General features: G+C 40.4%; 1 protein-coding gene across 8 annotated transcripts in view; it reads right to left on the bottom strand.

Annotated features, from left to right (window-relative positions):
- The window catches only part of FHIT (fragile histidine triad diadenosine triphosphatase), a 637,538-nt gene that overhangs the window by 143,241 nt on the left and 467,383 nt on the right, over nucleotides 1-26,914 (bottom strand). For 6 of the 8 annotated variants that reach the window (XM_075513832.1, XM_075513828.1, XM_075513830.1 and 3 more), the window contains 2 exons: nucleotides 6,203-6,348; nucleotides 5,274-5,303 (listed from right to left, as the gene is read on the bottom strand). The exons of 1 other annotated variant lie outside the window; for it this stretch is intronic. In XM_075513832.1, coding sequence (XP_075369947.1) covers nucleotides 5,274-5,303; nucleotides 6,203-6,348 — 176 coding nt within the window. The remainder of the gene's footprint in view (nucleotides 1-5,273; nucleotides 5,304-6,202; nucleotides 6,349-26,914) is intronic. One more of the 8 variants, XM_075513829.1, reaches the window with a different exon arrangement.

Genomic DNA, 26,914 nt, shown 5'->3' with positions numbered 1-26,914 from the left:
ACATTCCCAATTTTGTTCATGTCTTTCAGTCTTCAAAATCCCCTATATCTTTACATGGGTGCATACTGGACACAGACACCTCTTACTTTTGTCAACTGTTACCATGTTTTAAGTACAGGAACTGATCTGTACAAATTAAGGGGGCCTTAAGAACTGTTTTCATTCTAGGTCCTGCATATTATTATTTGTACGAAGGGAAGGTTTACAGATCCACCAGTGCCTCTTTGGACTATAAGTATGGCAAACAAAAAAGCAATATGCTTTTCCTGGAAAACTTATAGTTCACTCAAAACCGAAATGTTACATTTAACGAACAGGAGTAAGGACCTGAAAAAGCAAAAAGGAAATTTGGACTCTAGCGCTGTATCCATTAATTGGATCAGAGAAAACGTCGGTCTGGCCAAGGGACTGAAAGGAGAATTAGACCAGCCCAAGGCAGATTTTGAAAAGGGCCTTGAAGGAAAGGGCAAGAATTATTATTTAGGGTAAGTACAAACAAAGAGCTAACAAAAGGCTTTAAGGGAGGGGGGGCAAACTATCTGGATGCCCCTGCTGCTTCCCATCTCTGTAAGGGGCAACATAATCCTGGCTTTGAAAATATACACCACTAACATCCCACCAAAACCCACCCCAATCTAAGTATAGTACCAAAATGGAAACAAAATTATGAGCTCAAAACAGACACAGCAGCCCTGAGACTACTGAATTTGCTGGACCAATTACCTATCTGCAATATTACGTATTCTCCAACCAAATACTATTAGTGTGGTTCTCAAAGCAATTCAAAGAGACTGCTGTACTTCATCAAATTATTTTTGGACATCCCACAAGCTTTCAAGAGAATCATGGTTCTTAAGAGTAAAGCAAACAAGACCATTTGTTCACGTTTCAGTACAATCTGGTTTTCAAAAACTTGTTTCTTTCTTCCATGTTTTTTCTACCTGAATTTTTATATTTGTTTAGCAGTAAGAAAAATCTTTGCATTTCTCAAACGCCAGCTTTTTTTGTTCTTTTAAGAGAGCAAAAGGTGGTTTCCAATACTCCATTAAACAAGGACTCACATCTGCCAGTCTGCAGGGAAAGCAGGCTGAGGCATCAAAAGTATTGCAGTTAGTGAATTTAATCCTTCTGATGCAATCAGTCTGCATTGCGATCTGATTAAATTTAAAGACTCAAACCTGAAGTCCAGTACTGCAGGTCCAGAGATAAGTAGACAAATAGTATGAAAGAGCAGTCTGCTGTAGGCTTAAATAAACCCTAGACTCCACAGTTCAGGTTAAGATTTCTAAAGAATGAAAGCCAGGTGGATTGATTTAACACAGCATTAAAAAACCATCTGGGAAAGAAAAACATGTACATCAAAAAATAATCGTGAGACAATCTTCTCAGTGTAAAATAATTAGTGGAATGTCTGACATATAAAATAAATTTCTGCACATATACCCACACTGCCACCATCAGCCTCACTTTCTCATTTATTTAGGTGAACCTGTAATTGGCAAACAGGCACTTACTCATGGATAACAGTGGAGATGCTGAGCTGCTGGAGACTGCGACACTGCTGCAAAATAGAGTATGTGTTCATATGTGTTTGTGCAATGGACACTTGCTGTGCAATATTATCTTGTCTCTACAGATAAATTAGTTGCATCATGCTCCTGCCGGCTTGATTTGTTTAGCCTTTACGGAGTACAGAGTACATGGAATTTCTTGTGATTGAGTCTCACATAAAAGGTAAGCCTGAGAGTTTATTCTACGCTATGCTATACATCCACCAAGGCGTCTAGAGCATTTGCTGACTTGATGTTGAAAAGAAGGCTATAAAATATACTGGGGAAATCTTGAAACGTCACTCACTTGACATAGCAATAAGAGCCCTGCATTAAGATGCAGAGCTGATTTCCCTGATCCATGAAATTGCCTGGATATTTAAGGTATTCTCAAACAGAACCGGCATGAAACTCACCCTCCTATTCCTGGCACAAGGACACAATGGTTTTTGCGTTCTCTGAGAAAAACAGAGCTCAAAATTGCAGAGATAAATATTCTTTAAAAGAGGACCTAACCACAATTTCCTTCCTTTCTCAAGTAAGAAAAAATAAGCATTCAAAGTGTCTTTAATGCTGGAAGTTGGTTATGCTTGCTGACACACTGCTCAGAGATGCTCAGGTTCTCTGTTGTGTGTTGGTGCAAGAACCTCTTACAATACAACACAGTGTGCAAGTCTGTGACCACCTTTGGAGAGGGACACTTGTCCGTCTCATAAACAGGTGACAGGGCTGGAATACGCACAATCTGTGGGAGGCCATGAAAAAAGATTACGATGCAATATATGCTATTACTTTACGGTCTGAGATCTGGGACATGGTTCAGAATTCCTTAGCAAATGTATATTTCCAGCTGCTAAAGGGTAAGAAAAGACCCATCTACACTTCCAAAGTATTGGTGAGCTGAGGGTCAGGAATAAGTATAATTTCTTCCAAAGACCCATCCAATGCAAACACACAGACTGCAATAACAGGGGAATTTGAAAGGACTAGAATGCTGTCCTGCAGGCTCTGCTAGCTTGGATTCAGAGGGGGACAGTATCCACAAGGAACCAAGTACAGCAATAACAGAGCTACATGTTAGGTTATGAACTGCTTCCCGTTGGGTAACTGGGAAGGTTTTAGTCCAAGAGGCACCGCTAAAGTGTCCTGACATTGCAGTACATGGTCCATCTGACTGAAACCTGCACACACCTGCAGGTTTCACACCAGCACAATGAACATGTAACATTAGCAGACAATCTTATCATTGATTTCTATCCAAAATCACACTGCAAGGGTAATCTCCTTTAAACCTGGTGCCTGCATTGCACATACAATTTTCGGCATCTCCGTTGCAAAGAAAGACCCGAGACTCAGACTCAAACTGAAGTCCAGGATTTTTCTTGGACATGGATTACCATTCCTTCTTGTTCAGAAGGAAAGAGAATTTCCTAATCTTTTTCAGATAAAATTTCTCATTCAGTTTTTGTCTTCAGCTAGGCTGATAGCTCTTCCCATTTTGTAGTAAGCTTTGCACTGACCAATTTAACAGCCGGTACTCTTCCCCTGCTTCCTGTAACTGTTTTCCTACATAGCACATACGGTAGCCTGTATTTATACAGGTATATAGAATTATACAAAATACGAATGGAAAGGACTCTTGAAGCCATCTGGTATGTGACCCCATTCAAAGCAAGATCAGCTACACCTAATTAGCTCCTGACATACGCTTGCCTACCCTGTTGAAACAGAGACTCCACAAACTCCCTTGGATATTTATTGTGGTGCTTTGCTATTCTTACTATTAGAATATTTTTCTAATATTTAGTCCGTTCCAGAAATTTTAATTAAAAGTTCCCTTAGAGGAAGACTGGATTATTGTGCATTCTGATCCGTGAAGAAAAACACATACAGAAACACTTGACCCATTGAAATTAAGGTTCATAAATTATTTGTAGATCACATAGGTGGTTTTTCAAACTTTCTGATTCAAAACAGTTTAAATGGAACCAGCTATTTATGTATCCACCCTGTTGTTCACTTTAAAGAAGATCTTGATCATAGTAATTTTTTCCCCAATTCAAGTTTTGAAAGCTCTAAGTTCTCTGAAGAAAATAGTTGCTGGCATTTTTGGATGATAAACATCCCAAAGTGATGATGATAAATTACAGTGTTGCCCAATGATGCAGAAAAGTAGAGAAATGCAAACTGCTAACCTCTGATTTATGAATACACGCTCTTTATTATAGAGTCTAGGGATTCACAGCTGTAACAGCCGGTCATTTTCATCTCATTGCTTATTAAAAGTGTGAGAAGGAAGCACGAAGGGTGGCTACCATTTTGCAATGTATTGCCTAGATTAACACCTAATGCTCTTTGTCTCCAGTACAAATAAAAAATGATACAGGATTTCTTGCCTTTTTAAGGCCTACATAAGCATTTGTTAAAGTTCATGATCACAGAAAATGGGAATTTTTACATCTAGTTTTGCTCATTCATACTAGCAAATCTTCTCACATTTTAATATAATCATTCCTATAAAACTTTTCTTTACACAACCCCCCCCATTTTTCCAAGATAGTAAAAGAAATCCTGTGATCTGCTTGTTCAAACATGTTGGTGTTAATGACAAAATTTACTTCGGAAAGTATTTAAACAGAGACTTCCACCTATCAACAGGCATTCCCAGTGGAACCACCCAGCGCACTCTAAGTCACGAGGCGAGGAATCTGTTTTGTTGCACTACTGAAGTAAATTGTATTCCATTCCTTCATCACTCCTCAGCTTCCCAAAGCTTGGGGATTTTCTAATTTCTTCTTCTCTCTCCCTATCACCTCTCTGCTAAATATTCAAAGTAATCAACAAAAAGGAGTAGGAAAAATAAGGTTAATACAGCAAATTGGAAAGAAGTAAAATGTTTCTATACGCCATCATTTGGTTGTTACAGTTATCTTAATCAACCCAAACAGCTTCTTTGAGACATCTAATTTGATTTTTGCAAAGTGCTAACCCATAGCCATATTTGACTTTCCTTTGATTCCAAATGTAAAAAATAGCCTTTATCTAATGTTCAGGCATATAATCTAACTACACATGCATTTGCATTTGCATTACGAGGCAGTGAAACATGGCTGGAGAGCCATCTTGGATGTTATCTATGTTATTACTCAAGTGGAGAGTATAATCATAAATCCTTCTCTTCCCCTCCACCCCCACGCCTTTTTTTCAGAAGTACACTTAAAATCTGTTTTTAAGCTTCACTGGCTCCATTACATTTGAACTTCAGTAACAAGAATGTGATATGAATATGTAGAGAGAAAGCATAGACAAAAGGTATATTTTCATAATGTGGTTCGGTTTAACTGTTCCTATAATTAGCTACAACTCATTAGGCAGTAAAAAGACAAACAAAGAGATTATGAATGGAAGGGCAATATTTTCTCCATAAAACAAACAAAAAACTTGAACAGATGCCTCTTTTCTAAGGCTTTCCTTGCATAAATACAACCAGCAGCTTAGAAAAGATATTTCCATGATTGAAAATTTTTGTCTAGAAAGAAAACCTGCAATTTCAATAAAAAGTGCAATTTCAATAAAAAGTATTTACAGCTATTGTACATTTGGGATCTTTTGATCTCAAGGATAAAATAATGATACAGCAATGGTCTGCAGATGACTAGCTTTGATCTTTTATTAGTTCTTATAATTGTCTTTTAATTTGTATTCTGCATAATAAGCACTCACCTTCACCGTTTGTCCGGCTTCAGGTCCATCCTGTAAGCAAAGGGAGAAGTTTCAGGTTAGAGGAACTAACAAGGATCACACAGGGATTCAGAAATCTTACTGAATAATCATTTACATCCAATTTCACTATATGTTAATTTAGCATATTTTCCTGGGGACCATTCAACACAAAGTTTTTGGATAAGGTGCCTTTCCATATCAGGCCATGGCAAAGTGAGAAACTGTATCTTAGACCACAAAAACGACAGTTGTTATTTTTCATTCTTTCAGATCATATTTTTTAATAGCTAGCAATAGATTTCTGATCCTTGTGAATACAAAATCAGACACATAAGTGAGATTTTAATCAAAGCATGCTTGCTTAAATTCTTATTCTAATGAAATGGGCTTAGTCTCCTGATTTGCTTTAAACAGAGCTCTTTTTTGGTATAAAAACACCCAGCACAAATAACGGAAAGGCCAGAATTGATAACATATTTACATGGCTACATCTCTCTGCCTGCATATGAATAGCTGTGAGCAGGAATTACCCGTTTCCACCACAAGCAGTGGGTTACCTGCTGAACGGGGAGATGCGGCTGCCTTCTCTAGGTCAATCCTGCAGACACTTCTTTGAAGGAAGAGTATTTGCTGAAATACTCACAAGCAAGCACTGCATTTGGGAGTGTTCGCAGGCTTATTTCAAAGTTTTGCAGTTATTAATTATCCACACTTTTCTGCTGGTTTGCCTCTTAGTTTTTTTTCAATGGCAAATCTGGCAGACTGCAATGCAGTCATTGTGCTGCTGCTTTTTTTTTTTTTTTTTACTATTATTTTGCATTTATTGCCCCTTGAAGTTTGAACGTCCTTTTGTCATTGGACTAGGGACGAAGGTTGAAAGCTTGATAAAACAAACCATTAAACCTTTTTTAGTTGACTGGTTTACAAACCTGAACTGAAATGGTGAGCGAGGTGCCGCAGAAGTGTTTCTCCACCACATTGCCAACCCTTTGCGCCGTACGAAATAAATCGGCCACTTCCTCAGGACACAAGTCACGGAAACGCTCCACCGGCCGCAGAGGACAAACAAGGACATCTGAAGGTGGTATTGTCAAGGCACAAACGCAAGTCTGGGTGGTCCAGAAGGAGACGTGACTCAATCTCTAGCCTGTAAACTGCTTCTGATCACTTTTGAATTGCCTAAATTCCTCCTCTCCAAGGATTACAGCAACAACAACTAAAACATAAGGCTAAATACAGGGAATCATATGATGCTTTGCTCAGAAGTTTCCACAAACCCCTCAGATATGGGCAAAATGACTAAAATAAGGTCCCTATGTTACTACTGAGACATGTAAAGGAAAGCAAAGTTTTCACAGACTCGAACTCACCATTTTGATGGAGAGATGCTCGTATTTAACACCTCTGAAAGTCAGAGACATTTCCTTTTGTGATTAAAAATGGGGGAAAGCCAAAGGAATTTGATGGGCTTGGGTGTGTGATCTGAGACAGCAGTTTTACAATGCTTTTCCACATATGTGGTATGTATTTTTGAAAATCTTGATCTTATACCTCTAATTTTAGGTACCTAAATGTCAAAAAAGCTGACACTATGCTGATAATAGCAGATCACTTATTTCTACATCACGTTAATTACCATGCACAAGGAATGCTCACCTGTTATAAATATTATATGTTTTTAGAAATACATTAAGATAATTAAGACTACTCCCTTTTAAGCACGGTGTTCACGACACTGCAAATATACTTTGATTTTCTTCTACCTTGGTGACTGTGCTTCGTGAGTCAGTGAAATGAAGCTATAAAGTAAACAATGGAAGTACACAGACGCTGCTCACAGTCACCTGATCTGCTGTGTTCACAGAAATTAATAATTGCTATGATTCCTCACTTGAAAGTCAATTTTGTAACATTATTAATAGGGTGAAGAATTCTTTGCAGAGCCTCAGTTGTGTAAATCCAACAAGCAAGCACTTGGGACTTGATTCTCATTTCAGTTCCCTGCAGACAGGATTTTTTTTTCTGACTTACAGTATTGTGTTTGCAGAATAAAGACCTTAAAAACACCTTTAACATCAGTTGAACTTTCATGACCAAAGGCTATGAAAATTAAAAACTTCTTATATTTTCAGTATTAAGATGAGTGTTCAAAGGACTATTTGAAGAAAATTAAGTTCCATGCCATTGTATTACAGTCATTTTTGTTTTTACTGCATCTTGAAGCCTGCAGGTATTCAGGAATATTCTCTATACTCCAGGAAATGTAGCTAGGAGATGCTCTGTAGTTAACAGGTTCACACAAAGGTTACATCAACCTGATTTTCAAGAACTGCATGAGACATTTGAGATAAAGAAGGATTAATACATGTGAAAGATAATTTATTTCCATAAACAGAGAGACATGTTTACATTCACCAAGTTTATCATAGGAATCACATTTATAATTCTGATTGGAGGGAGAAACAGACATATTCTGGAAGTAAAGAAGTAGGGACAGGTTTTGATCATTTTTCAGAGTCCAGATGAGGACAGACAAGATTGTAATGGATATTTGCTGAAGTGGGAACAGATTTTTCAAGCGAGCTCCACAGCTAGCAGCTCCCAACAGAACAGGAGAAGACTGGCCCCAGCTGCAGGTGTTAATCTGCTTTGAAAATCTGTCCCTCATTTTTTTTAGTACAGCATCAGCTATGCCACCATGATGCTCTTTTTCTCTTGTTATAACTTATGGTATTAAAATTTAAGAAAGGAGGAATATGTATTTAGAAAGCAGGTACTTGGAAATAAACCAGTCCTGGACGGGGACAAAAAGCCTAGTTTTGTGGGGTTTTAGTTCTAAAATGCTGTTCCTCTTGGAAAGCTCCTGGGCATAATAAAGCTCCTGTAATTTATTTGTGCCTTCCCAGCACACTGTACAAAGCCCCTCCATAAAGGATGCTATTGGCTGAAGTTAGGGCCCAAGGGAAGAGCTGGAAACTTGCTTGGCAGACCTGATTTCCATACCAGGAATAAAGGAATAGAAAAACTAATTAATTTTACTCATAAAAAGGAAATCCATGTCAACAGTAAAACAGGAAAAAGGACATTCGTTTAATCTGAGTTCATTTTTCAAAAGGAGAGAAGGGAAGCTTTTACCCTTAGGGCATCTGATACTTAAGTAGATAATTATCCTTCTTCTACAGCACTGCTTTATTATCATGGGTCAACGAACCATTTATAAATGAAGAATTTCCCCTCACTTACCTCTAGCAAAACTGCTGCTTACATTAAGACAAGTTTCCTTTCCTCCTTCAGAATTTTTTCCTAGCAGTTTCTCGCCCTCCCAGACTCGCACACGCCTCACCAGCAATTGTTTGTTCTCTACCTAGCTCAGGGCCAGAGCCACAAGTATGAATTTTTGCATTAATCATGGTCTCTACAACCTTGTATTAACACTGTACTACTTGTCACTGTGATGCATTGTAGAAAAACATGGGCTAAATGTTACTTGTGAGAGCTCTTGTTTCCATAGCACGTAGCAGAGGGAGAAGAGTGCAGTGTGAGTGCTGGTTGCGACCGAGGCAGGACATCTGTTTTCTCTTCTTAATTCTGTCACTAATCCGCTCTGTCATTTGGGCAAGTTGTCGCTGTACCTCTCTCTCTCTCCTCTTCCACACTTTATCTGTCTCATCTGCTTAGATAGCATTTGCCAGTTAGTGCAATGGATGTTTTCTTATTAAGCCGTGAGGCTCTCCGCTCACGTGGGGCTGCGACGCGCTCCCGCGCTATCAAACGATGCGCCCATAAACCATGTCGTTCTGCAAAAAGGATTTTCACTTCCTCCTCACATTACCAAGACTCATTTACAACTCAAACTAGATTTTAACCATACTTCTGTCTTTGAATGTGATAAATAATTCAAAGGCACAATCACACGCTGGAGCATCTTTACTGAACTTTCCATCATTTCAAAATAATTCTACAAAGAATAATGATAGAAATTCTGAATCAGAGCTAAATTAACATGAGAATGTAATTAGGACAACATTCAAGTTATATTTAACTATGAATATATAAAAAGGCAAATGTTAGGATGAATTCATGGATTTGAGGTCATTAAGAAAACAACCATCCACTGCAACTTTAAATCATAGTTTTTAACTACAGCTTTTGACACTAGCATAGTTTTTGACTTTATATCCTGGTCAGATTTTAATCTGGATAAATGCTCTTCACCTCAAAATTCTTCCTAAGTTTAAAATTAGATAAACTGTTCATTGCTTCCTGCAATTACCCACTGCAAACACTGCTATGAACTACTGATGTGCTTCAGGTGACTGTGTATTAAAGATGCAAGTGAAAGTGAGTCTGTACTTATGTCTGCGTGCAATTACTCCTTAGACAGAAGCATCTACTGCCGTCTGAGATGCCTCAGGGCACCCAGCTGCCACTCCAGAAGGGCAGGAGTCTTCCATATGCCCTGTGTCATATCTGTCAGCCAGGTGGGAAGCCTGAGTCATCGCAGGGTATCTGAAATGGCAGTAGGTGCCTATGTTTGGGCAACAGCCCCCCCCTTTACAGAGTGGCTCAGCAGGACAAGGGGCTGATACCCAGCAGACGTGCTGCATGATTGAAGACAGCATTCTGTCTTCAGAAAGCCTGAACTTTATGTTTCCTTTCTCTAACCACCATAATTAATAATTTTGTGATTTCTTCATTCATTCTAAACTGCTACTGACTGATGAAGTTTCTATTTTTAAGCTTTGATGTGCACAGCTGTTATTTCCTTCAAATTCTCTGAGTCAGTCCACATCATTAGAGTACGTGCAATTTAATATATCAACTTCTCCATTTTAAGGAGTGGAAAACCTTCACACCTTATTAGAATCTGTGATCATACATTCCTGTCTCTAGATCTTGCAGGAGTCTCTCAGCCACCTTACTTTTTTTCCTAATACTTAAATATGCATACACAAATCAATATGCATACCCTCACACACACTAAAGGCTCCATTAAAGATTTATTAAACAATTAGGAATGTCAGTATTTTCCAAAGACTACCAGTAGATAGTAGACTAAAACTCCAGGTACATTAGTGGAAGTGCATAACCATAAAGTAGCAGTAAAGCAACAGTGGATCAGACCCATTACCCTCCAACTGAGCTAAAACCTAAGGATGACCTATAATTTCAACAAAATCACTTGACCTTATATATTGGGCACAGCAGACCACTCCCTGCACAACCTCGGGCAGGTTGTTTAATGCACCAAAGCCTGTGAGCCCCCTCCATAATTCCAATTAACAGCCTGTGCCTTTCTCCCACTGTTGGTCTATTAAGACTGTAACCTGTTTGGAACAGCTCAGACTCCTGGGCAAGCAAGCGTGGTTCAACAAGCTTCCACACACCAGCAGAGCAAGGATGCTGAAACACATGTGCCAGCTCTCAGCCCTCAACAGTAAAGATTGCACACACTTCTGTAAATCGCCTTCACTTTTTCATTGACTTTTTAGACCAAAATAACTGGAACCCTTTGAGACTGGCACGCAAAGGTATTTACTGCAATGTGGTTCTGCAACGGGCACCTGGACACTGTCAAAGCTATGTTCGGTTGTGCCAAGTACAAATTCCCCGTGTACATCTAAGTATTTAAGGATATGCTCACACTGGAGATTATGGGCCACTACTGAAAAGTGAGCATTTGTTAACCGCATAATGACTTTAAGTTGCTCAGACAGGGAGGGCTCATAATCTACAAGAAAAGCAAAACACATGGCCAACATCTGCATGCTGACCACTTCAAATGTAATTTTCCTTCCACTAATACACATAAAGTGGAGGCTGAAATTCAAAGGCACAGTAGCAATTTTTATTTGCTTTATCTGAATTTTGACATTGAAGCCTAAATTATTGTAATTCTGTAGTTAAGGTCTAAGCCAGGCTCTGTGTTCCCTTCAATGGGATTCTGATCAACCCCACAAAGTGCCCATTATAAATTTTCACACACAACTATCGAGGTACACATGTTCTGTAGTTCTGAAATGTTGGAAAAATGGCCTTTGGGGGGTGTCAAAAAAAGAAAGAAAACGAAAAAAAGAAACCCCAAATAGGTTAAAACTCCTTTTATATGACAAGCTTTAGAACTAAACACAGCTTTTTCCTGGTTAAGTCCATTAGGTTGCTATATAGAAAACATACTTTCTGTTTTCACTTTTGTTTTATTCCTGAATTTGAACTTCAAAGAGAGCAATTCAAAGCTTTATAAAGGAAAAAATTAAAGGCTTTCCAGGTACTGCCATTCTAACAATAGGAATAACATTCTTTTTTTTTATTTTGTCTTTTCGAGGAACCAGCTAAAAACCTTAACATTGACAGGGTTTCTTAATATGTGAGGCTTTAAAAGACAAAATACAAGGGGGAAAAGGCAGAATATCTAAAAGTGAAAGGGTAACTTCTTCTTTATGAAGCTCCTGGGTTTGACCAATATCGTTAGTTTTCTAAACCCTTTGTTACAAAAGGTCTTAACTTAGGAAAGTTATTTATTTTTAATGTGTAACATGGTCAGGAATCCATAGCTCACATTGGGATGGAAATACTGTTCCTGTTCAGGAGACTTTTTAAAAGATTTTAAAAAGTCTTCCCTCTCACAGCAGCACAAGAGTCAAAATCTCAAAAAAATAATTAAAAAGTATATTTTAAAGATGAAAAGTAGTAGTTAATAAAATTTCCAAAACTTTTAAAACTCTTGAAATATCTATTTTAGCATTCCAACATTTTACACAAAAGGCAGCTTAGTTAATAATAAAAATTTTCCTTAATCATTTAAGTTTGGGAAACTCATCAAAACGGACTTTTTCATTAATATTTTGGCTTTGACTAACTGGTTTTCATTAAAAATAAAAAATAAAGTGTCCCAAACTACGGTACCTATGGAGACTTAATATTGCTTCACGTATCTCATAAGCTTGGGTGAATAACTTAAAGCACAGTAGCCTCTGCCTCTCCCTCCCAGCTGAAAACACCCCAACCATTTACAGAGCAACTCTAGCAAGAACTCCTGCCTTGGAGATCAGGGCTCTGCTCATTTTAGGATTAACACAGACTGTAGCACCATGGATCCTGATACCATCTCTTTCTAACAGCAGGAAGCATTTGAGAGCCACGTAGAGATGGTGTCCCTGGCGCACGAGGCTGCTCGGCGGCCACTTCAGCCTCACTGAGGTGAGGTGGTACCTTGGTACCAAGCCAGTACCTGGGTGTGGCTGCTGGCAGCTCAGAGGCCAGAAGAACCAGCTGCAGAAGACTGCAAGAAATGCTTATTTCTAACTACCTCACGCGTCTGTGTGAAAGACCCCTTCTGCACATCCATAAGCTAGCTGATAGGAATGCAGAAATAATGCGCTGTAGGGAGCTGAGTGAGGGACTATTCTTTTCTTACACTCTGTTGTACGTGAATTTGCATCAAGTGCCCCAAGCAGAGAGAATCAGTCAGACGAAGCTTCAGGTATTAAAACTCACCACAACCTTGTCCCCAGATTCAACTGAGGAGTGTAGGCAGGGGTATTGAATTCATCATTGCATCTAAGCAGAAGTTTTCTTTGTTCAAAAGCTCTAATTGCTAACAGAAAGAAATCCCATAGCTCAGAAAAAACACAGGAGAATGCATGACTAATAAAATTAATATAACTGAAAAACAACTGCCAGTCATTTATCTTTTTTCTGCCCTTGAACAATTATTCACATTTTGAAGGCTACGGGAGCAATTTCTCTATGCAAAGAAAACAATAATGGTTCCACAGACACTGCCTATAGGAGGAGTTAAGAAGGAAGCAAACCCAACTGAAATAGCGCACGCACGTACACATACAGGGCATCAAAAAGCCTTTAAAAAATAATCAAATACATATTCTGCTTCATTACGACAATATGTCAAGGTATCCGTTCAGTCCCCACTAAACCCACTGAATCAGAATGTACATAAAACTGTAGTAATACAAGAACTGACGTCTCCCCTCCAGGACAAATCTTATTCAATAAGATGGAGTGAGTCACTTTTGGAAGGAAAACTGTAGAGGCTATTTGGATTAAGAGTGAGCATCTCATAATAGGAAAAGGTGAAGGAGCACTCTTTAGTGGGTTTTACATGTAGAACTGGATTTAAATATATTTTAGAAGGTTACTTTGGTACAACACAGGAAATAGTACATCACAGAACTTGCTAGTTTGGGAGAAAACTTAGCTGTGAACAATAAAGATGATTAAGAACCAATGAAAATGCAATAAAATTCCAATAAAAACTTAAAAATTGCTTTAGACTATTAAAACTACACACAATGCATTTTTTTGATCTTGCTATGCCACATCTTAGCATTAATAAAAAAAAAAGTCATTAAGATAAGACAAATTATCTAAACACAGCTGATCTTGATAAGGCAGCTCAGTACATGCTTACACTAATGCAGAAGACCAGATTTATGCAATGAAACAGAATTAGTGGTTCCAGTGGAACCAAGAGCAATCAGTGTAAATCTTTGACATGGATCTCTGCACTATAAGTGTTTTAAGACCACACTGCAGCTTTTGTACAGTGGGTTTTTTTACTCTACCTTATCTTCTCACCCCACCGAAGCTACTTAAAATAATTCTTCAAGTCAATGAAAGGTGCAGTAGTTCCAAGAAATGAACAATAAATATTATTTTACTTTTTCTGTAGAAAAAAAGTCAATACATCTAATTTAGATATAGATATGACTTATAGTCCAAATCATGCTAGATAGCACACCAAAGTAAAAAGTACTACTACTCAAAGTACAGTGACTCCACAAGACAGAGGGCTACAGCAGGGAAATGTGAGATTCAGAACTGTTCACTTTTCATTTTAAACAAGCCTTTCGTACATTTGATATTCTCTTTAAATGCCTTTAGGGTATGTCAAGTAGGTCACTAAAAGCTCAGTTCCTCATAGCGAGTGGTATTTTACTGTAGGATTCATCCTTTTCTGCTAGCTACTGACCTCAGGGGCAGCCTCGGGCAATAGCAGGTACCTAAGTGGAACCACAGTGAGAATAGCCATGGGAGAGCTTGTGACTCAGAAACATGCCTCTGATCCAAGTTTCATTTGGTAGAAATTTACTACAGACCTAAACTTACATTTGTACCAGGAATCATGATCACATTCTAGAATCGCATTAAGCTTGTGATCTTGCAAGGCCCAAAAGCAGTAGCCAGTGGCCAAATTGGAAATGTAGAAGTCCCAATATGAAAGGACTTCATCTACAACTGCTATGATGCTCTGAGAAGATCCTGTAAAGAAATACTGCTGTACAATAACCCATTTCAGCTAAGAACTACATCTGTATTGCTCCGGATGATATATCCTACCTCTGAATATATGGCAAAACCATTCATAATTAATGAAGCTATCTATGCACATATACCAATTATAAACATACAAGACCACGAATTAAACAGCCATGCCTGAAGCTGACAGCAGAAACCAAACAACACTTGGGGTGCAACACTCAAAGAGCGGTTTTTTGGCCTAAACATTGGAGTGATGGCATATGCCATAGAAACCAATATGTTCATGCAAAGCAGCTCAGCAGCTACAAGTCTTGTTCAAATGACCTGCACCACCAGAAAGGTGCACTGAATTCAATTTACCAGACTTAACCCTGCTGGAATTGCAACATGTCGTTGCAAAGCCTCATTTCAAACAGAGGAAGTAAGCTCATGATCCAGCCTCTCCACCTAAGAATAAGAATAAGAAACAACTTGTGAGAAAATGCTTCAGCATTGAGTCTTAATTAAAGCTGTGGCACCACCATATTCAAAAAATAATGTGATCATGATGAAGTTACATTCTAGCTCATGATTCAGGAACTATAATGAGGGAATAATTAATTACTAAATATTAGTTATTACAAACTTCCTTTCTTGCAATTTATTGCATGCCATATTCCAGGCATTAAGTTTTATTGGAAAGAAGCTTGAACCTGCTAGAAAGACACCATAGAATGTGTTGGGAATTAAGGTTCTGTAGAAACAGTAAGCATTATTGACATCGTTGCCTATGGTACTTGAAAGTATAATATTTTTTTCTGTTCTGGACATCTACGGCGGGAGACAGCAATAAAATAAATGGATGAATATTTGGTGAATCTCCCTGGGATTTATCTTGCCTAATTTTGAAGGTAAATGGATTTGACCGACAGAGCAAACCACTGGATTTGGAACTGTGAAAAACCAGCCCTTTATGGCAGTGTTGAAGTATCTTGCTGCTTGGGAAGTTTCACTCCTCCCATCCGCTTCTGTTTTCTTCAGAATTAAGTTATCTCAGGGAAGGTTCTGTTGGACCTGCTGCTAGAGAAGCTGGTAACAGATCCACTTTCTCCAACTACCTATCAATGGCAGATGATAAAGACCTTTACGCATACTCTTTATAACTCTGCACTAAGTCTATGCTGAACAACACAGGGAAAGATGAGCTTGTGGTAGCACGTGCCAGACCAACAGTGCCTTCATTTCATAACCAGTGAAGCATCAGCTGGAGGAATGCAGTACAAGATCAATTATCAGAGTATCACAGGGGACAATGAATACGTTTGGATAATCAAGGGTTCAGGTAATGAAGGTAATTTTGAATGTAATTGACAGATAATGAGGAACATGAATAACAGGGAGTTTTGGAAAACTGAATTTGGATAATCCAGACTGTCTTACACTAAGTGTATTCCTCAAAGAATATTGTAACATATGCTAGGATTTTCAAAGTTTTTAAATGGAATAAACCACCTGATTCCCATTAATTTCTCAGAAGTGGTTTTCTACCTAGTTCTGTGTGGTGGGTTGACCCTTTCTGGACACCAGGTGCCCACCAAAGCCGCTCTATCACTCCCCTCCTCAGCTGTACAGGGGAGAGAAAATACAACGAAAGGCTCGTGGGTCAAGATAAGGGAAGGATCATTCATCAATTACTGTCATGGGCAAAACAGACTCGACTTGGGGAAATTAGTTTAATTTATTACCAATCAAATCAGAGTAGGATAATGAGAAATAAAAACTCTATCTTAAAACACCTTCCCTCCGCCCCTCCCTTCTTCCCAGGCTTAACTTTACTCCCCAGTTCTCCACCTCCTCCCCCTGAGTGGCACAGGGGGACGGGGAACGGGGGTTGTGGTCAGTTCATCAGACGTTGTCTCTGCCGCTCCTTCCTCCTCAGGGGGAAGACTCCTCACACTCTTCCCCTGCTCCAGCATGGGGTCCCTCCCACGGGAGACAGTCCTCCATGAACTTCTCCAATGTGAGTCCTTCCCACAGGCTGCAGTTCTTCGTGAACTTCTCCAGCGTGGGTCCCTTCCAGGGGGTGCAGTCCTTCAGGAGCAGTCTGCTCCAGCATGGGTCCCCCCCGGGGTCACAAGTCCTGCCAGCAAACCTGCTCCAGCGCGGGCTCCTCTCTCCATGGGTCCGCAGCTCCTGCCAGGAGCCTGCTCCAGCACGGGCTTCCCCCGGGGTCACAGCCTCCTTTGGGCAGCCACCTGCTCTGGCGTGGGGTCCTCCACAGGCTGCAGTGGATATCTGCTCCACCATTAACCTCCACGGGCGGCAGGGGACAGCCTGCCTCACCATGGGCTGCACCACGGGCTGCAGGGGAATCCCTGCTCCGGCACCTGGAGCACCTCCTCCCGCTCCTCCTTCGCTGACCTTGGGGTCTGCAGAGTTGTTCCTCTCGCATCTTCTCACTCCTCTCTTTGGTTGCAGCTGTACAGGGGGTTTTTCTTCCCCCCTTCTTAAATATGTTATCCCAGAGGCACTACCACCGTTGCTGATGGGCTCGGCCATGGCCAGCAGCGGGTCTGTCTTGGAGCCGGCTGGCATTGGCTCTGTTGGACATAGGGGAAGCTTCTAGCAGCTTCTCACAGAAGCCACCCCTGTAGCCCCCCCACTACCAAAATCTTGCCACTCAAACCCAATACATTCTGTTAGGGCATGTAGAAGGCCTCTCCAGTTAAAGTCAATGGAGAGCTGTGTTTGTCTTAAGCTGGAAGCTCTCATGGCGTATTTTGCACGCTCAGTTACTGAAATTGCTTCTAAAGCAACAGGACGGGCTATACTGTTCCAGGGAAATATTGCATGAGAGTAGAATGAGCCTAAATTACAAAGGAGAAAAAGAAACTCTCTTGCAAAAAAGAAATGCTCTCTACAGCCCTTGCAGGAATGGCTTAGCCCTCCATACGAACATCAGCACCTTTAGGAACAGTCTGAAAAACAAGAGAACCTTCTATCTGCCTTATGAAAGAGCTGTTCAGCACACACGCACAGCATAAAGGCAAATCCTAGTACCTTTGCCCTGCAAGATCACATCTTTGCTGCTGCACCTAAAAATAAATCTGCCAGTGTATTTCCATCAGTTCCTTTGAATGCTTAAAATTGCAAAGTCCATGATAAAGGACCTAGATGATTATCTTTACTGCATTGGCCAATACACAGTTGAAGTGGATGTAGCAGATAGATGGCTTTGCAAGTAAAAGAGTTTATTATTGGTTTTGCAAATGTTATTACTTTTGTGCTGTTTAGCAGGACCTGCTGAAAACAGTACTGTTGTCATCCCAAGGAGTTCTACATTATTCACCACTGAAGCCCAGGAGCATGCACACACCCCTCTATGCATTCAGGAGACAGGGGGTGACCCTTAGAAACGTTAATAGTTGGAGGACGAGGACACTGAAATGGTCAACAAGGGAAATGTAACTGGGGGCTGACAGAGGTATTTCAAAACGAAGAGGAATACAGCAATAGCCTCTTGTACAGTTTACGTATCTGGGGATTAAAACAATTTGTGCAGCAAAGCAGGGAATCGGCCTTCACTCAGCTGCAGTAGAGGGAAAGGTGGGGTGGAAGTACCAAAGACCCTGTGTAGTGTTTAAGCAGAGACTCAGAGGCAGTCCAACATGAAAATAAATTATTTTAAGCCACTATTCTTTAGCTACTTAATTTTGACAACTTCTTTCATATCTGCTTTAACACAAAAAGCTTGATATCAACAAGAACATTCACAGAAAGTGCAGGTGTCCAGGGAAAATGCTCCCAAAGATGCATTTTCCCTCACCTGCCAGGGGAGTCAGTTTTGGATAAGTCATATTTAAGAGCTGAGAAAATGTAAAACAGATGTGGAGTACATCTTCAACACGAAACTATCTGTATGAAGCCCTCCTTTTAATACAAAATAAAATTCAAGCAGAGATGGTAAAACATAGCTTAAAAAGCACCCGAGACAATGAAAACTATAAAGGAGAAGGGAATCAGAAAGTAGGTCTCCCCCCTGTTTTTCACTTGCATAATAAGCCCTCTTGGATAAGCACAACAGGGCCCTGTGTCATGATTGCCTCTGTAGATGCTGTTCTAATACTATTATTGTCTTTAATGCTCATTGTTCCCAGCTCTGCACATCACAGCTAGGCGTTTCAGCATGCATGGTACATCAATTCATACTCTCATCCAGGACTCCTGCAATATTCAAGAACATGCGAATGAAGAAGACAAACTAGCAGTTTAACTCTGAATAACCTTATTTTGTGTGTGTGCCATCTGAAACCATTACTTTAATGTGATTATCTGTTTTTATTATTTCCTTTCTGTGGACTTGGAATAAAGACACAACTGAGACTCTCTCAGACACGGTCATTGGCATCATTACAGTCTTTCTACTGTCATCAACAGAGATCTGATCTGTAAATCAAGTTAGACTGTAAGGGCTACTGAAGAGCAAGCACTCTTTATCATGCTATTACATACTCAAGCTACCACTTCCTCTGGCTCACTGAGAAAAACAGACTGTTTTAGTTCCTTTACATAACCAGAGGAGTTCTTAATGCACAGATTATTGACTTAGTGGGGTTTTATCATGTCCCAGTGTACCAGGGGATTCCTTAATCCAGGACTTCTTACATGATCTATTTTCATGGCTCTTTTTATTGTCACAGTCTGTCATTATAATGATTTGCAAATCCAGAACCAGCGTATGCTTAGCTCCTTAACAGGTGCTCAAGGAGGAGAGGGGGAGAAGGCATTTCCCCCCTCTCGTTTGCCCTCTCACACTCCATAAGTGCCAAACCCCATCACACACAGCATGACAAAATCCCTGCGGGGCTGAGCGCAGCAGGGAGTTGCATGGCACAATGGTGGCTTTATGCCTACATTTGAGCATTTCCACATCAGCCCATCACCTTCACAAAACCAGCAGGATGGAGATCCTCCTTTGCCGCTCTCCACAGAGGTCAGCCTTTGTGGAGAGGCACAGAACGTGCACACATTCTCGAGGAGCCAAGTCCATCAGACCAGTGCTCTACAGAAACAGGACTCTCCAAGAGCAAATATGGGTCTCAAAATGGTCTGCTGCACAACATCGGTTACTAGTACAAGCTACTGATGTTTGTTGATACTACTGAAAGTAGCCAGAGGTGTTCATCCCTAGAACAGGGTCACTGCTGTGAAAAGCAAACGGGTGATATCACACAACTGTCCAGGGGAGACCCTGAATGTCTTGTAGTTGTAAGATCAACAAAAAAAATCAACTGAACAAGGGGTATGAAAAGATGTTTGCAGAGATGAAAGCTCCTGTGTCTCCCTCTCTGGGTTTCTGCTCAGTAGAGACCTGAACCTGCTCTCCTCCCTTCCACTCCCTCCTCCAATTTATTGAGCCCCAGTTGCATAGGCCCAAATAGAAACATCCATATGAACCTCAATACCTGCATGAAGCTCCCTATGAATGCTGTACAGTGCGAGGACACAGTTCAAGGTTATCAGATGCTTTAGGCTGGGGTCCATCAAGACAAGCATCTGATTTTATGGCCCTTCAATCCTTACATCCTACTTCACCCTCATCAATAGAGATTTCTCTTGCCACTGCTGGTGTGGGAATCTGCAAGACCGCTGTGCACTCCTAATTAATCACAGGCCTAAAAGTCTCACTGGGGCAAGGTCTGAGTAGCTGTTAGCACTTCACAGCACATCTACATACCCCCAAAGATTTGGGCTGTGATCTCTGGTTTGGACCTCTCAGTGTTACCATAATACAAGCTGATAACAACAATATGTCACTGTGCTTGTTGCTAGCAGACAGTTCCCTGGAGTGAAGAAAAAAATGGTTTAAATCTGACATGTTATCAATGTTAAAAAAGGAAGTAAGTTTATGCCAAAAAAACCACCAACAAAGAAAGATGACAGTACTCCAACTGCATCCTGGATGTGAGGGAGAAAACTGATGCTGAATTTGGTATCGCAAACTTTGTTCCAGCAAATAAATTTCTAGATCTCTGTGTTTCTTCCTTAAATTACAAGCACATAGTGTTTCTTGGGGGTTTATGATCACCATCAAAGCCGTCTTGCTGAGAAACGTGGATGTCTTTCTCTTTCCAAAGGTCACAAAGTAGATATCCCATATCTAGGGGCTGAAAGAGCAGGAACATTTGGTACTCCTCCAAATGAAAGCATCTCCACTGTCATTTGTTCAGCTTCCTCTTGTTAAGCTGCTGGATGTGAATCACCCAGCGACCTCCCAACATGTCAGTGATGGCTGTGTATACTGTTATAAAACTCGGTCTTGCAAAAGTGATGTGCATGCTTCTTGCTCCAGAAATTAAATGCGTGTTCTCTACAGAGTCCCCTTGAATGTGCCTGTCTGCATTTCACATGCAACCCCATGTTGATATTTACCACTGGTGTGAAAAACACTTGCGAATCGTTTTTCCTGGGCTTTGCATTACTACCTTAGGCTTCTTATCAGGCCAGTCAGAAACTGGTGGCACAGTCATTCCTGGCTGCATGTCACTGATACAGAATGGAAGACACAAGAGATGCCTAAGCGGAAGCAAGCAAACTAACAGCAGTATAACTAAAAAAGGCAGAAAACACTGCTTTTCAGTTGTTTATAGGAATTTCAAAGTTCTCCTCAGTTATAAATCATTCTGAGCTACCAGTCTGACTAAGGATGGCTGTGCTTTTGAAGGTGAAAGCTTGAAGATCAGACCTTGGGTGATAAAAAGAATGTTGGTTCCACTACAGACAAAGTCAATTGCAGAGGAGATAAAATGGTGTCCAAGAATAGGATAGATCAGGCTGAGATGTTTTTGCCATGGAACTAGTCACCGAGAGATAAAAGTGCTTCTATAGGATAGATTTTCAGAAGGAGAGAATTAAGCTCTTTTAAGCCATACTTGCCATCAGAAAGAGAAAGAGTAAATAAAATTTCCATTTGACTACCACTTTCTTAGGACATTTGATTAGAACGGAAAGTTACAGAATAAAACCCCCAACCTTTTAAACCAAACTTTAAAAAAAAAATTAAACCAATAGTGAACAATTTTAAAAAACCCTTGCAGCCATGATGCCAAATCCAATTATGTTTGTACTACTAATTTATAAGTGCAAGATAAACAAAGTTATCAATGGAGATGAGAAGCCAAAGAATTGTAAGAGGGAAGAGAAATTGTTCTGTAGCATAACATGCTCAGGCTGTCCTCAAAAGAGAAACGAAAAGGCAATTTAATGTTGCTTCAGTCTCTTCTGTTCCAGAAGCAGCTCATCAGACTGCATATGAAAACAAAGAACTGGCTCATAAAACTTTCAGACAAACTATGTTTAGAAAGCATTAAAAAAAAAAAATTAAAAAAATCAGCCTTTTCCTGGAAGAAAGTGATTTGTATGCAAATATACCCCAACATTTGTCACCAAAACTAAAGGATTTTGAAGTGAGAGAAATTTTTTTGAATATAAAGTTTATCACTGCTTTGATGAAATGAGATGCCAGCTGCGAGGTTGCTGCTGTCTCCTTTAATACCAATTAAAAGGATGGAAAATGGAGCTCTAGCTTGTGCTCACAGGCAGAGCTGACACCACACATGTAGCACAACTTTGACACCTAAACCTCCAGTGGCAGCAGCTAAGACATCAAGGGGCCTACATTTAAAAGTAAAACACTAGACTTACTGGCAACCTCTATAACCTCAAGTATTACAAAATGCATGAAACACGTATACTTAAAATAATTTAATGTTTGCCAATGAGAAGAGGAATGGGGAGCCAATGTTTGAGTAAAATAAAAAGCACACTCTGCTGCTGAGAAAGAATGGCCAAACTTGTGTCGTTTTACATGTTTAAACCTTCTTTCAGTTTGTTCAGAAGAGTGTGTTTGCCCTTGGGCATCTTGGATGGTTTCACTTGACCCTTCTAGCCAGCAAGGACCGAGCAGGAAAGAAGTACCATAAATTGCACCCAGTAGCCATGCCTCCCTCCCCAAGCCCCAGGGAAGGGACAGGCCTTCCAGCACACTTTAAAGGTCAACAGGAGCAGACGGAGCTCCAAGCCATGGGGCCCACTTAGAGAATGCCTTGTCAGCAACTCTGTCTTACAGATGTTGGATTTGGAAACATTCAATAACCCCTCCACTCTTTTTAATAACACACTCTGCATCTTTTATCTGCACTTACAGAAATCCTGAAATAATGAAATCCTGCAAGGAGGAGCTTCCTCCTCTCCCAGTAATTTTGACCTCAGCAAGTACTGGAAAATTCAAAAGACTTGCTCAGACTTAGAAAACTATCCACACTTCCAGATGCTATCGCCATTGTTCTGCAATAGTCAATTGCTAATTGATTTCCTTTAAACTTGTGTAAGCTATAGATATATAGATGTGTGCGTGCATTGAAACTCAAAGTGTGTTTCCTTGTTCAGAACTCCGATATCAAAACATCTACAATCTCCCCAGGTGTGCTCTAGGACAAAAGCAAATCCGTTTTAACAAAGCGGGAGAGATTACTAGAGTAGTGAACGTCTCCTTAAAATACAATTTTTTAAATTATTTTCTTGCCTTAACTCACGTAGCCGCACAACAATTGTGTTTTAGAGGATGACGTTGCTGAGACTGCCACTGATCTGTCAAAAAACCCCCAAAACTCACCAACAACCAGAGGACTCTCACTTGGACCTTTAGTTTACATGCCTGCACGTACACACCTGCTTGCATTCTATAAAGATTTTCCAGAAATAAGAGTCCCAACAGGTGAAGGCTAAAGTCATTAAACATCATTTTGAATACATCAGAGAACAAAACGTTCCCACAATGGCAAGCACAATGCAAAAGAATACATCTGCACATAATGGCAAGTAAAACATTGTGGAAGCAGTTGTCAAGAAAATGGTTTTACCTTGATGCAGTTTCCGCAAGCAGAAGGATTTAAAACTGTTTTTCCAAAACATGGCTTAACACTGACGGACAAGAGGCTGGGCTGAGCAGCCGGGATATTTGCAGCACCCTTCTCCCACAAGGTATTTGTGGAGGTGATAGCACATCTGGATCACTCTCCCTGCCTTGGGCACGTGCAAGGTTGTGCTGCTAACACGTGGGAGGCCATACCCAGGGAGCGGAGGCACGGGCGGCCAGCAGCACGCACCAGCTCCGCTGCAGGCAGGAGGATGCAGCGAGGCAGGGACGCAGCCCCCGCCTTGTGTGTTAGGCCTTACCGGTGTCCTGGTGCATCCTCCCAGTGCTCAGGGGCCATCTCACAGCACAAATCATCCCATCAGGAAAATGCAACTGAAAAACCTAACATACGACATTACGTATCTTTAGCTACAGAAATAGATGCGTGCACAGAACAAGTCTCTCTAGAGCTGTCAAACAAGATTCAAAACCCAGTTTCTCTGGCATGGGCCACACAAATCTGCAACAGCTAAAGGAGATCTTGACTGACGGTGGGAATGGCACACCGGTATTGTTTGTTTGCTTTGCACACAAACCCACAAAAAGCAGAAACAGTTTTCGTACTTCAGCTACACAAAATAGTTTTACTATTCAGAAATGCTAACCCTTGAGAGAAAAACAAGCAAAAAAGTTTTCCAAGATAACAACTATTTTAGCTAAAAGAATGCTTAAAAAAAACCCAACAAAAAAGTAGTGAAGAAAGGACCCTGGGATCCATCCATCCTGCTCCATATAATCCCCAAACAGGCTGCGTGCAATAAGGAATATATTATTATTTAATATTTTTGCCTTACATAATTTAGTACGGTACTGGATGTTGCAAAACCTTTTAACCCCTGCATTTTTTTCACTCTCAATTTCCGCAAAAAATGGTGACTTTTCTCTAAGGAAGTAAGGTATACAAGTTAATAAGTTGAGTAGCATTTCATCCTCACATAATAAAAATTGCTAAAGAATTCTTTAAAAAACAAACCAGGAGATATCCCAAACAGAAGAAAGTCATTAGTGCCAGAGTTTCACCAGAGGGCAACAGAGATGGCCTCACTTAGAGCACAGTCCCTCACTCAAAAGAAAAACCAAGGTTATCTATTGCCTCTTTGTACTGGTTTTGGCTGGGATAGAGTTAATCTTCTTCACAGAAGCTAGTATGGGGCTGGGTTTTGGATTTGTGCTGGAAACAGTGTTGATCACCCAGGGATGTTTTCGTTGCTGCTGAGCAGTGCTGACACACAGTCAAGGCCTTTGCTGCTCCTCACCCCACCCCACCAGCGAGGAGGCTGGGGGGGCACAAGAAGCTGGGAGGGGACACGGCTGGGACAGCTGACCCCAACTGCCCAAAGGGACATTCCAGCCCATATGGCATCATGCTCAGTATGTAAAGCTAGGGAAGAAGAAGGAAGAGGGGGACGTTTGGAGTGATGGCGTTTGTCTTCCCCAGTCACCGTTACACATGACGGAGCCCTGCTTTCCTGGAGATGGCTGAACACCTGCCTGCCCACGGGAAGGAGTGAAGGAATGCCTTGTTTTGCTTTGCTTGCGTGCATGGCTTTTGCTTTCCCTATTAAACTGTCTTTATCTCAACCCACGAGTTTTCTCATTTTGACTCTTCCGATTCTCTCCCCCATCCCACCGGGGGGGAGTGAGCGAGCGGCTGGGGGGGGCTTAGTTGACAGCTGGAGTTAAACCGCGACACTCTTTTACAAATGCAATTTGGAAGCCACAAAAAAGCAGTTGTAACACCATGTCAGGCAATGTAAATATGCAGGTAGGTGTCCAATTACTTCAGCTTTAAAGATCGGTGCAGTCTATCTCTTTATAAGCAGACAGGGTGCACACAGGTTTTGATAGGTAGAGTTGATGTATTTACCTTTGAAATCGGGCACTGCTGGTGACTGTTGTTGTTCAACCAAAGCGTAGGTATGCAAAAGCTAGATCATTTTCATCATACTGTGCAGTGTATAGCTGCACCTTTCAGACTAAGTACCTATACTGCTGAAGAAAATGCCCTTTTTCTTTTGAAGTAGGAGAGTACAAACCTCAACGGTTCATTTCTTTGCAATGACTAAGGCCCTAATAAGCATAACCAACACACTATTACACCAGCTCCGGAGTTACATGCAAATATATCCAAGGTAGATCTTTGTCAATACATCTCATAGCACAAATCCACATTACAGAGAATAAAGTTGGTGTAAACTATGCTTTCATATATTACTTCATATTGAAAGAAATATTGGTGACCTTATCCAGCATGACTGTTATAATAGTAATAAAACTGAATCTTGGAAGATTACACTTCTGGTCAAAGTAGTAAAATGTGACCTTATGCTATTCAACATTGACATTTATTATATTAATTCAGACACAAAAACTGCATTAAAATGATGTTAAGTGTCTGGTTTTCAAGCACAACAGCTAAGAAATTTGATCTGCAAGTAAGACTTCTTCACCACCTCTTCATTTTGCATTTCACCATTGCAACACATATGGCACAAAATCCTTACAGCTGCCCAGAGGATTTCAAATCTGGTACTTTGGGCTCCTTAAATAAAAATCGGCTTGTATCTCAGCCACAGGGACCATGGCAGGGGTGACACAATGTATTGCATTTACAGTGTTCATACATGGTGGCCTCAATATAAAAACAAAAATCAACCCCCATCCCACACCCCCGAATCAGGAGTTCATCTTTGCTCTTCAAGTGGAAATACAAAGGGCTAAATGCAAAAACGTCGACTACCAGACTGTAACAAGAATGAAATTTTTGACAGTCATTTTTAATGTTGCAGCAGCACATCCATTTCAAACACAGGAAAAAAAAAAATCTAGTCTCAGGTCAGCAAGGAAGATCGAGGGTTCTGCAGTCCCATGTACTCTGAACTCCCACTGATTCCACTAAAAACACAGGACATACAGAGAGAGCAGCATATCAGAGCAGAGATGTGCACTGCAGATCTCAGAACGGAATGAGGTCCAGAGCTATTTTGGGATAGAGGAAAAGTTGAAAAGTAGAGCTATCTGGCATTCTTTTTTTATTTTTCTTCTGTAGTTAGTGTTTATCCACAGGCAAATATTGCTATACCGAAAAAAAAAAGATTTTTCAGGGTTACAAGACAATTCCTGGTTTAAAAAAAAAAAATTATTATTAATAATAATAATAATAATAATTTTAAAAGACTTCCAAGTCTAAGTGATCTCAGATCAGGCAACAATAGGGGGATTTGAGCATTCATTTGGAGTGTGGTAATTCTGCACAGAGATCTGTCTCCTGTTACGAGTACCCTGACTGTTCTGTGCTGTGTTACATGCTCACAGTGATTTTTAATGAGAAATTCAACAGCCATTTCAGTAACAACAAATAGCAGAACATCAACCATTTTTTCCCAGAACAGAACTCTTATTT

The sequence above is a fragment of the Mycteria americana genome, chromosome 11, assembly GCF_035582795.1.
Source record: "Mycteria americana isolate JAX WOST 10 ecotype Jacksonville Zoo and Gardens chromosome 11, USCA_MyAme_1.0, whole genome shotgun sequence".
NCBI lineage: Eukaryota > Metazoa > Chordata > Aves > Ciconiiformes > Ciconiidae > Mycteria > Mycteria americana.
Note: the sequence above shows the minus strand (reverse complement) of the source record. Positions and strands in the feature narration are given on the sequence as shown.